Raw genomic sequence first — 17,159 nt, 5'->3', positions numbered from 1 at the left:
GCGCCGGCGGGAACCTGTCGTGTTGGGGCGGTCACTCGGCCCATTCGTGCCGGAGAATCACGGCTCACCTTTTGCAAACGGCGAGCAGCGAGTCTCCAAGCGGCCAGCCGTGATTCTCACCGCGCTGGTTTAGGGGGGGTGGGAGAATCGCGTGCGGGTGTCGGGGCAGCGTGGCGGGACATGCGCGGCGCCCCGGCGATTCTCCCACACGGCATGGGGGGGGGGAGAATTTCGCCCCCTGCCTGCAGAGCTTCAGTGGTGGAGAAGACTGCGTTATGTCCTGGGGGACAGTGGACCACTTTTGAATGGTTCTGCAAGAGCTGGCACCACATGGACTAGAAGGACACCCACTGCCCATGGTCCTTAACGGTACCACCTTTCTGAACTTCTATGCAGATGGCTCGTTTCAGGGCAGCACAGGTGACCTGTGTGGTATTTCCCAGTCAGCCACACACAAATGCACAAGGAGTAACAGATGCCTTTTTATGCAAGGGCCCACATGTATATAAACTTGGACCGCAAGTAGGCGAGCCAGGGGCTTCGCCCGCTTAACAGGCATGCCCGAAGTGCAGGGTTTGATAAACTGCACTAATGTGGTCCTGCGGTCTCCATGATATCCTGCAGCGCCATTCATGAACATTTTACTCCCTCAATGTCCAACTTGTTTGTGATGACATGATCCACGTAATGCAGGTGTGTGCCCGTTTCCCGGGGAATGAACATGATATTTAATTCTTAGAGCCCTTGCAGATCCCTGACGCTTTTAGGGAGAGCAGCGACTGGAGGGATGGCTCCTTGTGACAGAGGTCCCCACTCTGGTGGCTGATGATGCCAGTCTGGAGGCCACAAATGCCTGCAGAGACTTGGTACAACAAGTTTCATGTGCCAATGCGCATGCTGGTCAAGCAGTAATAGATCTGCTGAAAATGCAGTTCTGGCGCCATGGCCATTTTGGGGTGTGCCCTCCAATATAGCCCCCAGAGGATGAACCGCATAATTGTCGCCTGCTGTGCCCTTAACAACTTGGTGCTGAAGAGGGGAGACCATCTGGACCAGGAAGGGATGGGGTAGTATCACATCTCCTCGGCTGAGGCGGTCAAGAAGGGCAGCAAGGCACAACATGCAAAGGAGGAGGAGAATGGACCTCAGGCAAAGGCCAGGGCCCGCATGGACCAAAGAGCTAGGGACACCACATACCTCTTGATTTGGGGATGATCGGGGTGAAGAGCTCTTCCACTGTAGGGGTGTGACATCTTATCAATACTGTGGTGCCAGCAGCAGGTTCACATGATGGTGCCCAAGTTTATGGGCAGGGCGCTAAAGTCATTGGCGGGAGGATGATGATGACGTGCATTGAGCACTCATGATACTCCTCTCATCCTTCGTGATATGTCTGGCTCCTGTCTGACAGAGAGCTGAACATGTTCTGTAACTGAATGGTCTTATCATGGGGCTCAGAGACACTGCATGACCTCTTATCTGCTGCAGCCCCCTCAGAGGTCAGGGACCCTGGTGTTTTCCTCCAACTACCATCCGAGGTAAGCAGCTGCTCGACACTTTGTCAGTCCATGGCCTCCTCATCACTGGAGAAGAGTGGCAGAGATGAGAGGCCTGAGCATTGATGCTGGGGCCATGGTGGGGGTATCCCAAGCCAGCAGCAGCGCATCTTTATTGAGTCATCAGCGTGGGAGGTGGGAGAGATATAGCGCTGCCATTTTCACACTCCACAGGGATGAAGCTTCAAGTGTGCACGGGGGGATTGTGGAGCATGGTGCAATGAAATGACAGGTGAACTACTGGTGAACAAAGTGGTGAATACAAGAGCGATATTACAATGGTGACCTATCTCAACTTGTGCCTCGGTTCACCTGTGCCCAGTGGGTGGCTGCAGTTTCGCGCTCTTCCTCATCCTCACACCACATCTAGGTGTAGCCCCAAGATCCACAGCTGAGGTTGAGGTGGGCTGCTGCCTTCCACGCCCTGTTGCCTGAGATGATCTTGGCAGGCATCCACTAGGGTACCTGGACCTTGAGGGCCCAGGCCTACCTTGGGGCATCACGGGTGTTGCACTGCTGCCCTCCTCAGTGTGCTGGGCCGGAGGTGTGTTGCTTGCAGGGAGGAGTATCAGATGGTCTGGAAACCCTCAGATTCCCCTGGGTGGAGGGTTCCAAGCTGCGTTCCTGCCGATCCTCTTCCCTTCGGGTGTACGTGGGCCCGCTTGCCCCTCCATGGGGTAGAGAGACAGCTGGAGTGAGATCCAGAAGCTCCCCCATCCTCTGGTGCATGCACACGTGGATTTCCACGCCTGCATGCACCATGCAGTTGATGCCCTGAAAAATGGAGCTCATGGCCTCAGTCACGGAGGTCTTGAGCTGAGCTGTGAAGTGGACAACCCCGCCATGGAGTGCATGTCCTGCGCCAAAGTCGTCACTATGGACGCCACCCTCAGCGTTGACCACATTGCATAGGAGTGACGGCACCATTTCCTCGGACAGAAGGTGATGGGACTCCTCCAGTTTGCCTCAGAGGAGTGACTCTGTCATCCCTTCCTGCTGACTCTGCCTTTGCAGTTCCAGCAGCTCTGGGATGACTGAACCCAGGGGCACATCTTCAGCCAGGGTCTCAGCAGCATCCTGGGCTCCGTCCTCCCTCCGAGTGCCAGTTCCCGGGACGTCCCTGCTTCAACCTGGAGTGGATCTTCAGTTGTGAGGTGTTCACTAGTGAGTGACCTAGAAGCCTGTCCAGTACTTAATTCCACTGAGGTGCGAGTATTTGCTCTGGTGGAGGGTGTTGATGACACATGTGACGCCTCTGCTAAGGCGATGTCCGAGGTGTCTCCGTCAGAGCAGCTTGTGTCCGTGGTCACAAAAGGGGTACAGGATGGTCCTGGCTGGTTGACTGATTACCCCGCAAGAGAAGGGAGAAATATTAGTGCATCACAGGGAATAAATGATGAGACAGTGTTTAATCACATGAGGCCTTGAAGATTGAGTGTGTGTCCTGAGGGTTCTCACTTTTGTCTGCAGCTCACACTTTGACCTCTGCAGAGACACGGTCTTGCTCCTCCCCGACCAGCTCAAGGGCTCCATCCTCTGAGGGGGTGAGGCATCTGAGCTCACGCATGACTCTGCGTGGCAGTGCCCGCTCACATCTGTTATGCTCGAGTTTGTCCTGCAATGAGACAGCTGTGGAAAATGTAAGCGGGAGTCCTGCCAGTTCAGATGGTGATGAGGTGTGGTATGCACGGCACTTGGGTTTGAAAGGGATGTGAGGAACAGAGTAGATATTGGGGGAGACCATGGAGATTGGGGGGGGGGGGCTGGGGGGGGGGGGGTGGGGGGGGGAAGTAAAGAGGGTCTTGTGACAAGTGTTGGCAACCCGTGAAGTGGCTGGCTTAAAGATCACCTTGGAGATGTGAGGGGGTGTGAGGGGATGCAGTGAGAGACTGGAGGTGGCAAATTTACTCTGGCTGTGCAAAGAAGATTATTCATCTTTTTGAGGTGCTGCGGCCCTGTCCTCTAGTGGGCTGGCACTGACGAGGGCTACCACTGCCTCCCAGGTGGGAGTGGTCACCTTGCTGGACGGTTGTCTGCGCGACCATGGATAGAGGGCATCCCTCACCTGTCATAATATCCACTCATGTCTATAATGAGATGCAGACAGGCAGTGATTGACACACAGGATGACCAGTAAGCACACAACACAGTGCAGCCAATCACCAGACAGGACACTACCACTATAAAGCCAGAGGGCACTAGGTTTCCCGCTCTCTCGGGACCCAGCCACTGAGACAGTCAGAGTCCACGAGTTAGCAAGTGCAAACACCATGCGGTAGCTAGTAAGTCTGGTCAGGCTACTACAAGGTCTCCAGTCAGTTCAGTATAATGTCGAACCACAGCTGAATATGTATATCAGTTCTATCGTTGAATAAAACAGTGTTGGATCTTCTCCTGTGTTAGACGTCTGTTTCTAGCATCCCTGCATCAAGTGCAGTCCACATCGAACCTACCTGCCTAACACATCATCACCTGCTGCACACCATCCAACAATCTGGTCAGGGCTCCCTCTATGAAATGCGGTGCAGGCTTCCTGGCAGCCATTTCCTCGAATGGACCCGGAACAATGCTGGGGAGCCGTTTATATGGAGCTCACCACTGATTGCAAAAATTAAGGTGCCTGGGCGAGCAAATCAGCAAGAGGCTGCCATGAACACGGCATGATTCACTCGGTGAAAAAAAATCATTAAGGAGGCTCAATATTCCACAATAGTTCCTGCAGACAGTACCGGCAGCATTTGCACCGGTTTTCACATCAGAACTGACACTTTGGTAAGGTGCCGCCCTTCCTAGAAATTCATATTTCATGTTTTGCACATTTCTTGAATCTGTTCTCTGACATTTAACATGCTGTGGTCAGATGAGCAATCATTGGACAGACTTTCCATGTCACAAACAATACCAGAATGAACGACAGAGCGCGATTGTAGGTTTACAATATTGATTTATCTTTGCTGAAGTAGGTATAGTTTCTGCCTACTGTTAAACCATCCTGTTCTACTTTCTTTAGTTACTTAAACGCAGTTATCAGTTGAAACAACAGAATAATCAGTTACCAAAGGAGAAAATGCTGCTAAATCTCAGGTCTGGCCGCATCTGTAGGGAGAATTATCAGTTAGTTGTCTTTAGCATGCTCATGTTACATAATCCAATATGAGTATTTCCAGTCAAAACATACAACACAAAGTGTCATTACTCAAACTAGCTCCATTGGGCAGAACATGTCGTTCATATACATACAAACATACATAGAAAATAGAAGCAGGAGGAGGCCATTTGCGCCTTCGAGCCTGCTCCACCATTCATTATGATCATGGCTGATCATCAAGTTCAATATTCTGACCCTTCCTCCCCCTGATATCACTTGATTCCTTTAGCCCCAAGAGCAATATCTAATTCCTTCTTGAAATTAGACAATGTTTTCGCTTCAACTACTTTTAGTGGGAGTGAATTCCACAGATTCACCACTCTCTGGGTGAAGAAATTTCTCCACACCTCAGTCCAAAAGGTTTACCCCTTATCATCAAACTATGACCCCTCATTCTGGATTCCCCCACCATCGGGAACGTTCTTTCTGAATGTACCCGGTCTAATACTGTTAGATTTTTATGAGTTTCTGAGGTCCCTCCCCCTCACTCTTCTAAATTCCAATTAATATAATCCTAACCGTTAAAATTTTATAAGTCTCTTTGAGATCCCCCCTCATTCTTCTGAACTCTAGCGAGAACAATCCCAACCTAGTCAATCTCTCCTCATATGACAGTCCCCCCATCCTGGAATCAGCCGGGTAAACCTTTGCTGCACTGTCTCCATAGCAAGAACATCCTTCCTCAGATAAGGACACCAAAACTGCACACAATACTTGGTGTGGCCTCACAGGTACCCTACACAATTGCAATAAAACATGATTGCTACCAATACTTCCATGGACAGATTATCATAGATTATCATAGAATTTACAGTGCAGAAGGAGGCCATTCGGCCCATCGAGTCTGCACCGGCTCTTGGAAAGAGCACCCTACCCAAGGTCAACACCGCCACCCTATCCCCATAACCCAGTAACCCCACCCAACACTAAGGGCAATTTTGGACACTAAGGGCAATTTATCATGGCCAATCCACCTAACCTGCACATCTTTGGACTGTGGGAGGAAACCGGAGCACCCAGAGGAAACCCACGCACACACGGGGAGGATGTGCAGACTCCGCACAGACAGTGACCCAAGCCGGAATCGAACCTGGGACCCTGGAGCTGTGAAGCAATTGTGCTATCCACAAGGCTACCGTGGTGCCCCTAGATGTAGCAGCTTCAGATAGACCAGTGAGGTCAGGATCAAGGAGGGTGTTTTCTTCATGTTAGTCCTCTTGCCACCTATCGCAGGCCCAGCCTAGAAGATATGTCCTTCTGAACTGTACCAGCTCAGTCAGTAGTGGTGCAAACCAATCACTCTTGACTATGGGACATTGAAGACACCACTCAAAGTACATTCTGTCCCTACATTCTGTACCCTTGGTACCCTCAGCACCTCTTCTAAATGATGTTAAACATGGAGGGACAGTGAATCATCAGTTGAGGGAGAGTAGTAGGTGCAATTTGTAGGAGATTTTCTTGCCCAAATTTGACCTGATGCCATGAGATTTCATCAGGTCCAAAGACAATATTGAGTGCTTCCAGCACTGCAGCTTCTCGACTGTTTACCATTGTGCTGTTAGCTCTGGTGACGCCGATGGAGGAGGTTGGAACGTCGGTGAAACGTAGGATTCTGTGAGCATAACTGTCAAGCTGTTGCTTGATGGGTCTGTGGGATGGCATTCCCTATTTTAGCACAGAACCCCAGATAATAGTGAGGAGTGATCATTACACAAGCAGGAGAGGCAGTGTGTGTGGACAGATAAACAAAATTACTTTTCAGGTCAAATAAGAAAAGTCATTGACCTGACACAATAACTCTGTTTTGCCCTCTGCCTATGCTGCCAGACGAACTGAGTATTTCCAGCAGTTTTTGCTTTTATTTCAGTTTTTCGGCATCAGTGGTATTTTATATTTGTTTTGGCAAGGGGGACTTCAGAGGATCAACTGGGCTGGGTGTGCTTTTGTCGTGTCCGAATCCAATGCCTTTGTTGATGCTGGGTGGTCTGTGTAGTAGCAACCAGGTACCCTCACTTAATGTGACCCATCAAGCAAAATGGTTTACTGAGGCAAAATACTGCAGACGCTGGGACCTGAATTCAAAGTAAAAACGTTGGAAATACTCAACAGGTCAGGTATCATCAGATGCACAATAGTAGTTTGCATAGTTCTTTTACTTGTTTGTGTTGCACCAAATTTTCCCTATGTGTTCACATACATTGAATTCCAAATGTTAATAAAACAATATTAATGCATCCTTAATGGTGATTTTAATTCCTTTCACTTTACCTCTTCAAAGATAACTTTTTCATTTCTAGAGCCGGGAAAACCACCTCCAATGTCAAGTACACCCATATGAAATCCGAGGTGAATCTGTAAATATAGGGAAAATAAATCTATTTTGGCATAATGGTCTAGCATCACCAGCTGTAGTGTGGTTCTTCGTTTTAATTTGACCCATCGAGTCTGCACAAACCCTCCGGAAGAGCGCCCACCCGGGTCCATTCGGTCACTGTCTGTGCAGACTTTTCACTTTCTCCCTGTGTCTGCGTGGGTTTCCTCCGGGTGCTCCGGTTTCCTCCCACAGTCCAAAAATGTGCAGCTTAGGTGGATTGGCCATGCTAAATTACCCTTAGTGTCCAAAAAGGTTGAGTTGAGTGTGCTTACTGGGATAGGTTGGGGGTGTGGGCTTAGATAGGGTGCTCTTTCCAAGAGCCGGTGCAGACTCGATGTAAATTCTATGATAACGATGTTACCGATGATTTTGACTCCAGTTTCTCGACTGGCTAAGAAAACCAACATTCAGCCCCAGCATTCACGCACTCCAACCCGATTGGCTGAACAAGTCACATGACCATCTGAGCATCCACCCCCCTTAAAGGGGCATGCTATCACATCCTTTAGGTTCCTAATTAGGCTCCTAATTAACACATTTGAATAAAATTTAAATATTTACAATATTTAATAAAAGAATCTCAACACTGTCTAAATCAGTCTGGGGACGTCCTGATCCTTTGGGAGTGTCGTAATTCACTAGCAGGTGCTCCAGCAGTAGATGTAACTTGAGTTTGAATCTCAATGAATTGATTTTGGACTTGCGAACGTGCGTCAGTGCATATAACTTCTCCAGTTCCCACTGGAACTCGACTCGTCTTCGCGGTAGTTTGCTGAAGCATTCCTTTAATCTGTAGCAGTATTACTGACAGACATACTAGGGGCAGACATCCCCACAGGTTCTGTGTGTGATTCTCGTCCTCTCAAATGGTCCAGGTGTTTCTTCACCCTTTTACCTTGGACGTCCATTTTGTATGACACTGCACCTGTTCTCGCCACGACTGTTCCAGATATCCAATTCGGACAACCACCAAAATTCTTTACCCTGAGCAAGTCGTCCACCGCAAATGTTCTCTCAGTTGTTGCCAAATTTTTCGGTTTCTTTTGCACACTCTACTTTGCCTCCACCCTTCCCACCAAACTTGGAAACACCGGGTCCAAATTGGTCCGAGTGCGCCTACCCATCAACAACTCGGCAAGGCTTAGCCCGGTGGTCGTGTGGAAAATGTGCTAATACGGTCTGCAGGGATGCTGGTGGTTGTATTTTCATGTCTGCTTTAAACGTTTTGCTCTGCCCTCTCCACCAGTCCAATCAAGGATGGGTGTTATGGCATGGTGCGCAAATGCTTAATGCCATTTCACAACATGAAATGCTGGAACACCTCGCTGGTAAATGTGGTCCCATTTTCCGAAACCAACATCTCCAGCAACCATTGGAACACAGGAATTAGGAGCAGAAGTGGGAATTTCAGCCCTTGGAGCCTGCTCTGCAATTCAAACAAATCTTGGCTGACCTCTTCTTGGTCTCAAATCCACCTGTTCCCCATATTCCTTTAAACCATTTTTTAAACATCAGAAATATCTCTATCTCCTTCTTGAAATCATTTAACAACTGAGATTCCACCGCACTATGGGGCAGTGAGTTCCACAAGTTCACCACCCTCGGCGAGAAGTAGTTCCTCCTCATCTCAGTTCGAAATCTACCACCTCTTAACCTATATCTGTGATCTCTCAGTCTAATTTGCCCCACAAGGAGGAATATTTGGTTTACTCTATCAATTCCATTTACTATTTTATACACCTCGATCAGATCCCCTCTCATCCTTCTAAACTCCAGCGAGTTTTGTGGCCACCTAAAATGGCATCTGGCAAAGGATGCAGGGAAAAGTGGCCAAATTCAGGGACAGACAGGCTGCAGCTTGCAAATAAACAAAAAAGCTGCAGCTCGGATCATTTCTAAGCCTGGCAGGATATTATCGGAATCATATCGATGGGTTTGCCACCAAAGCTGCCCCGCTATCGGAACTCTGAAAGAAAAACACCCCGTGGAATTGGTCCCCGCAACACACAACTGCAGTAACCGAATTAAAACAAACCCTTGCCACAGCTCCAGCCCTACTGGTTCCTGACCCTGACTTGCCCGATGCAGCCACCGAGCACACAATTTCAGCCATACTCCTACAAGAACGGCAAGACAGATTAGGCCCTGTAGCATACGACTCCCGAACATTAGACCCTGTAGAGCAAGGCTTTTCTGGATGTGAACGACACCTCCTCACAGTCTTTTGGGCTGCCCAGTATTTCGCATATATAACCTTCCTCAACCCAGTCACTATCCTTACGGAACACACCTTGACCCAACTACTCATTGATGGGTGCCTCAAAGACAGTTCAGTTAGCCAGGTCAGTGCTGCACGCTGGACATTATTACTGAGGGTAGGGACATTTCAGTGAAACGCACTAAAGTCCCTATGTTCCCAGCAGACAACTTAGATTATGGGGAACCCCACACGAGTGCCAGGCAATAGCGACCAAACACCCCACAAGATCCTTCATTCCCAAACCATTGCAACCACGAGCAGATAGCAGAAAGGCACTCACCCAGCACACGGCGGAGACATTTAAAATTGATGTAGATGGCTCCTCCAAGATTGAGGATGGCAGCAGGATAACCGGTTGTGGCATTTATATGGAGGACGCGCAGAGATGCCCACTACAAGTGGTATCCCTCAAACTACCCGGACACTTGGGAGCCCAGGCCGCTGAACTCGCAGCAATAGCCTACATGGTCACCCACCCCGACTCATTCCAATGCCCGCTGACATCCACTCAGACAGTATGTACGTATGTAATAGCTTGGCAGAGTTCCTTCCCGTATGGCAAGCACACGGTTTTGTCAGCAGACAGCAAACCCCTACCGTCAGCCCCATTACATAATCAAAGAAGCCTCTGGCCAGCATTATCAAAGTAAAGAGCCATCACCAGACCTCCCCCACCCGGCAACTGCAAGGCCGACGCCTTAGCTAATGCCGGGGCCCGTAACGGACACTTCTGGCAACCACCGGAGGTGAACCGATAAGCGCAGTGACCATCTCCCAGACAAACAGAGGTGACTTAGCTCAGAGCCAACGCACGGACGAATCCCTCAAATGGAGGGGACAAACTGACCATAAAGGACAGATTGATTCTGAAAGATGGGAATTACATGGTCCCCACCCAGTTAATTTATCAATTCCACTATGGACAGGGACACCAGTCCATAGACACCACCAAGGAACACCTCAAAACACTATTTTGGTGGTCTTAATTACGAGGCAATGTAACACATTACATTAAAAATTGCCTTATTTGTGCACAGAACAACCTGTGTAGATATGCCGGGAAGGGACAATTGGGACACACCCGTCTTGTGGAAGGCCCCTGGACAAATCTCCAGGGGATTACATTGGTTCGCTCCCAGCATGCAGAAATGGCTTTAAGTATGTCCTGGTCTTTATTGACACATTTACTAAACGGGTCAAGACATTCCCTACCCGCATCAACACAGCTAAAGCAACAGCCAAGATTCTGACTAGGTAAATCTTTGCATGTTGGGGTCTTCCCCGCAGCATAAGTCTGATCAAGGGACAGACTTTACTCGACGAGTCATACAGAATGTAATGTCCATGTTCGGGATAACACAGAATTTCCACATGGCATATCACCCCCAGTCGAGCGGCATTGTTGAAAGGTTGAACCGAACCCTCAAATCCATTATTAGGAAAACTCTTCAGCAGAATAACGACAACCTGGGACACAATACTTCCCTATGCCCTAATGATAATTCGAAACACCATTTCTAGCTCCACTGGCATCACCCCCCGCACAGTCATGACAGGCAGACCGATGAAGGATGTAAAATATCTGTTGGGACTTGATCTAGCCGACCCCACTATCACAGTCCTCACACATAAAAAAGCTGTGCAACAGATCAGGAAAACATGAAAGCAGCCCAACTGGCTGCTGCTGTCCGACTTGGCGCTAGGAAGAAGCAAAGTAAAGCCTACTTCGACAAAAAGGTCCATCCATTTGAATATGCAGTTGGGCAGCAAGTCATGATCTCGCTGTACAACCCGAGCTACACTGTGGACTTTCACTCGTCAGAGTAATTCTGAATCTCTTCATACACTCAGGCTGGGATCACGGCATTTTCCTCGCCCTACCCTGAGAACATCCACTCCTCACAGCAACCACTGGGACACCTGTTCCCAGCAACTGTATTACAGACTACTTTCTACCTCACAAGCAGTTCTCCTCCCTGTTCCGTCCGGTAACCATTATCTGGAATAGCTACTTAACACCAAACTTAACCCTCACGTATACTTGGGCAGGACTCAACCTACTCCACCGATGCCTCACACCCCACAGTTTGGTTGTGGGATGCAGAATGTATTTTCCCATAACCCAACTCATTCCATTTCACTTTCTCTTTCTTCTCTTTTTTTGGAGTAATTTTTGACTGATCCTACATGCTATTTACACTTATGACCTTTCGGTGGTTGCTGCTACACGTGATCGGGCTGCCCCAAAATTCAGCCCCTTCAGTGAACCTTTGTGCTCCTGGGACAAACCTAATAAAACAGGCCACTCTGATATTCGGTCAGTTAAGAAAACCTCAACCATTGTACGGTCGTGAAACGATGGATGTGTTCGAAAACAAGTTTCCGACCTCTCCAAGCCTCAGCCGTCATAAGGCTGTGTTTGTTTCTTGGAAAAAAAAACTAAAAGAAAGGGGGGGTCACGCAAAGTGACACTATAAAATGCAGACATTAAGCATACGATAACAACCAAAACTATGCTTGATCGCTTCAGGACACCAACGGACAACAACACAGGATGAATCCTGGAATTATCCATTGGAATCATTGGATTCAAACCTCAGGACAATACCAACCTTCTTTACCCAGGGTATCTATGGTTCGCTCCACCTAGCGTAGGGGAATGTGAGGATGGTATGCTTTGGATACTCCCCAATAAAAGTACTATGTTCGGGTGCAATAATCAGAGGGTCATATACAAAAAGCCCAATGGGGCCTCAGATGGGTTCTATGTGAGTGTCACAGTAAAAGGGTTTTGGTGGGGAGTTTCAAGCAACGGGTGTCCCGAAATTGGATGTCTAGGTAATAGCCCTGAGAAAGGATTCGAACTTGGCCCCGGGACACTCATAGAGGGCAACTTGGCCCTATATGAGATCAGAACAGGACCAAAGCCAACCCCATTAGTATTAAAACACACAGGGAAAATCCTGTATGACAACATCCACCACAAATTGGTACCTGTGGTGGTAGATATAGCTGGGACCCAACTACCGGAATGGTGCTCTCCCCAATTTAAACAACTATACCTCCATTTGACCTGTAGGCTGCTAGGGTGCAAGATAGGAGACGAGAGACAGGACAGGGTACAGAGGGGATTGGTAAACAATGCAGCCACAGTTTATGGGGCAGGAGTATCAATGATCAACTCCCTCGATTTGGCTAATCTGGATAACAAACTCAGACTCCTGACCCGCCAGGTTCAACAGACCCTAAATTCCATTAATAAGGACATCCAGCAAGATGCTGAAGGAGAAGTGACTGAGAATGCAGCTGACAGCCACATGGTAGCTGTGTTAGATGAACACGCTGGGACCATTAACCAAGTTATAAAAGAGAAGTTAGAGGACAATAACCAACAACAAAACCAAACTCTCCGTAGCATGTATGGGCAATGGATGGTCGAGCAGCTAAGGGAAAATTTAGACCAGGTCCATAGGGAACAAGTTCCATCTTGGTTAATGACGAACAGATGGAGCACTTATTTATAGGGAGCAAACACCCAAAATTATTTGGCTCCAAATGAGACAACTGATTAAGGTTTGGTTCAACAATGACTGCAGGGGGACTCCAGGGAAAGCCTTAGGAATGATCCAAGGGCTTCCAATTCAGTACAGGTGAGGATAAAATAAATACAGCATGGTGCTACAGAGATTACCAATCATGAAAAAATTATATGAGCGCTACATGTTAAACAAATGGCTGCAGTTCAGAAGAGAATCTGTCCATTCAGTCATCACGTCGCTAAAGCTGCGAGCGCGGTCTGGTAATTTTTCCTCAGCCTCCGAGTATAAGCTGCGAGATAAAGTTGTGTTCGGAATAAACAATGAACGGGTGCACGAGAAAAGATTAAGAAGACCGATGGTGTCGATTGAAGACGCTATAAATATGTGTAAGGCCAGCGAATAGGCATCGAGCGAATATGCCAAATTCGCGGCTAAGGAAAAGAGCTCAAAATCGATAAACGTGGCTGTCGTCACTAATGCTGTGTCGCAGCAAAGAAAACTGCATACAACGGCTGGTGGCCATTTTGAATGTGACATCACAAGCGTGGTGACGTACACACGCTGTGGACACGCCCACAGCCAAAACAATTGTCCGGCGAGAGGGAAACATTGTTCCAATTGTGGCAAACTGAACCACTTCGCAGCACAGTGTCGTTTATCAGCAAGTGTTTCAGTAACCAAATTTAAACAGTCCTATAGCGATTGCAGATGGATCCAAAGTGTGCAGAGTGCTGAGAAAAAAATCCAAAATCATAGAGGAAAGAGAGGATTGCTCACCATATTCACTTTCGGATACCTTCATGATAGAAGCTATCACTAGGATTGATTTACTGGATCGAGAAGAATGACCAGTAAAAGCACTCTCAAAGATAATAAAGGAGTGGCCAGTCACATTAGAAATAAATGGAGAATTGATCCCATTTAAGACTGATACAGGAGCGCACACAAATATTATCACATACCGATCTTTTAAGCAAACAATTGGAAAGCCTCTAATAAAATAGTCTGCCTGTAGGCTCACAGACTACAATGGTAACACGATAGCAACTCAGGGTCATGCTGTCTCGTTGTGAAGAATGGGAAAATAAGAGTTACCCATCGACTTTGAGGTGATAGACGATGAGAAATCATCATTGATTGGAGTTGATGCTTGTGAAAGATTGCAGCTAGTTGAAAGGATTCACTCAACCAGTACTTCAGATGACCAAGATGAAGAGTCCAGGGAAGACTTAGATGTTGTGAATGACCTCTCCAAAGCTACCCTGAAACATTAGAACTCGAGGTAGTCTGAAGAGTGGAACCTCAAGCTCACTTAATTTCCAAGATTCTACCAGTATCTGACCGCAAACTACAGACCATAAAAGCCGAAACTGAAAAGGACCTGATGCTCCAGAAGGTGAAACAATACATCAGAGAAGGATGGCCTTCTGGATGCAAATCACTCTTTCGAGATATAAGAGATGATCTTACTACAATTGATGATGCCCTGCTCAAGGGAGGCAGGATAGTGGTACATTTAGGGATTCTGCAGCAGATTCACGAGGGACATCAAGGCATCGAAAAGTATTGTAGGTGAGCCAGACAGTCGGTGTATTGGCCGGGAATAAACAGAGATATCGACAAATATGTTCAAGCATGTCCAATTTGTCAAATGCATCAGACAGCACAGAGCAAAGAAACCACGCAACAGATGAAAATCGTTACCTGTCCATGGAGCAAAGTGGATTTATTCTATTCCCAGGGTCATGACTACTTGATATTCATTGACTATTACTCCAACTTTCCAGAGCTGTTGATGCTGAAAGATTCAACGGCCAGATCAGTGATAAAGGCAACAAAATCGATTTTTGTACGCTATGGTATTCCGCTTAATGTTGTCTCTGACAATGGTCCCGTGTTTCTCAAGTTCAAAGTGGACACAGTTTGCAGAGCAATATAATTTCAACCATGTAACGTCCAGCCCATGTTATCCTCAGTCTAATGGGAAAGCAGAGAGAGGTGTAGGGATAATTAAGAAGTTATTCCGCAAAGCGAGTGAAGATGGTCAAAGCGTGTCATTAGCGTTGTTAGCTTACCGGACAACACTGTTATCAATGGGTCACTCACCTACTCAAATGTTGATGGGGAGAAGACTAAGAACCACTTTACCAGAGATCATCAGTCCCAAAACTGATAATAAGAAGACACGTGAAAGAATCACGACAACAAAAAAGAATCAACAAGTGGTCTACAATCGACATACCAAACCTCTGGCGGAACATCAAGAAGGTGACTTTGTGAGAATTCAGAACCCAGAAGGTGGCTGGCAAAATGTTGCAAAGGTTCTGAAACAGGTAGCACCTAGGTCCTACTTAGTACAAACAGAATAGGGATCGCTGTTCAGGAGAAACAGATGAGCATTGCTGTGTGTCAAGCACAAGGTGCAAACTCAATATGCAAATGTTGTACTATGTGATGACAAATTCAAGGACATTGGCTTTCCAGATCCGTACTTAGCGCAGACACAGCTAGAAGATGTGGCAGAGCAATCCAACACCTTGAACATTCCACTGAGACACTCTACGAGAAGACAACCTCTAGAGAGACTGAACTTGTGACTGTATAATGAACCTATACTCATCTAAGTGATGTAATAGTGTAATAGTCATTACAAATTACTGTATTGTATGATAATAAGTTAGTGATAGTTACTGGCTGTTAGTCAGAATTGCACCTGTAAGGTCAGGGTTAAAGAAAATATCACAACCAATGTTATAATAATTTTATTTTACAAAGAAGGGGGTATTCCCATAAATATCAGCAACACAAGGGTTAATGTAGTGTCATGAGTAGCCACTAGAGGGAGCTACAGAACCAACCATATAAAGATGCTAGACCTTAGGGGAGGAGTGTATGCAGGAGATAGCTATTGAAGGTCATAAGAGCAGAGAGTGTGAGCAAGGTTAGATTATAGTTTCTACCAGTAGTGAGATTGGCAGTAGATCAGTGGCGTTAAATGTTATTGATCAGTTCTGCATTCTTAAGGACTATGTGTTGAATCCCAGTTTAGTAGTGTAAACAAAATCATAGCTTTGTTTAAGTAAAAGCTACACTGTGGTCTTTATAGACACTTCACCAACCATCCTTAAATAAGCAACACAAAGAACACCACACCCTGCCTGAGGAATTACACCAAATTCGGCAAAAATTGGCTACAGCACACAAAACTTTCACCAATGTGATCCAGCAAACTCAGGATGTGAAAAGACAAATCGTAGAAATTAAAGCCAACACTTGGTGGGTGGGATGGTTTCTGGGTCTGAAGCTCAAACATTCAGATACACCCCTCTCACACCTGTTTGTAATCCTGATCCTGTTCACACTAGTGTACCTCATCACCCTCACAATCCAATTCTGCAGGTGGAAAGTTAAAATAACCAGACCTTAAGACTTGGAACCCAGGTTTGCGACACGGGCCCCCCTCGAACCAAATTAGAGGACCCCCCCCCCCCCCCCCGGGACTTGTACTTGCTTTGCACTAGTAACGAGAATCACTGTACTTCTTGGAATTTTGTACTGCTGTATTAGTTTCGTTTTACATCTAAGTAATGTGTAAGGTTTTTGTTTTGCCTTTCTATTTGTAAGGACTGTATTTTCATTTTACCTTTGTCGTTCGTAAGGGCATTTTTAATTTTATATAATTGTGCTGATTCTTCTGTATGTCATTTTTCCTATTATCATTTTACTTGTATATAATCTGTAATGTGTAACTGAGTTTAGTGTTAGGGCCTTACTTGACCGACAAGTGACTGGAGATGCTGGGCAGGTATTGGTCCTGAGTCTGTGATCCACCACGATTCGCGGTCAGGATCAAGAGGAGGGATATATGGCCACCTAAAATGGCTTCTGGCAAAGGACGCTGGGGAAAGCGGCCAAGTTCAGGGACAGACAGGTTGCAGCTTGCAAATAAACAAAAAAGCTGCAGCTCTCAAACCTTTCTAACAGCCCAGGAAAAAGACCGTTGAAAGGCGTCCCGGGACAATGGGTTAACATGGAAATCAACATAAAGTGGCAGACATGGTGGCGTCTGTTTTCCTTATTTGGGAAGGCCTACGTGTCTCGGACACCAGAGGCCATGGCCAGTAGGGACCCACCCCACCATCAAGGTAGCAGATTGTAATTGGACATTATCGATCAGGGTGATGGAGCCCTGATCGATTGATTGGGCATTCATCTGGGACTGCCCAAAAGGGCGCAAAAACTCATGGGGATGCGCAGCCCACAACCCGCTCCCTCGACT

General features: G+C 47.1%; 1 protein-coding gene across 1 annotated transcript in view; it reads right to left on the bottom strand.

Moving 5' to 3' along the window:
- The window catches only part of LOC140425313 (ornithine decarboxylase 1-like), a 239,110-nt gene that overhangs the window by 140,664 nt on the left and 81,287 nt on the right, over nucleotides 1-17,159 (bottom strand). Inside the window, exon 6 of the mRNA XM_072509467.1 lies at nucleotides 6,976-7,059. Within this exon, the coding sequence (XP_072365568.1) occupies nucleotides 6,976-7,059 (84 nt within the window). The remainder of the gene's footprint in view (nucleotides 1-6,975; nucleotides 7,060-17,159) is intronic.

Source organism: Scyliorhinus torazame, chromosome 6 (assembly GCF_047496885.1).
Source record: "Scyliorhinus torazame isolate Kashiwa2021f chromosome 6, sScyTor2.1, whole genome shotgun sequence".
Lineage (NCBI taxonomy): Eukaryota > Metazoa > Chordata > Chondrichthyes > Carcharhiniformes > Scyliorhinidae > Scyliorhinus > Scyliorhinus torazame.
The sequence above is the reverse complement of the archived record's forward strand: the minus strand, read 5'-3'. Positions and strand labels throughout refer to the sequence as shown.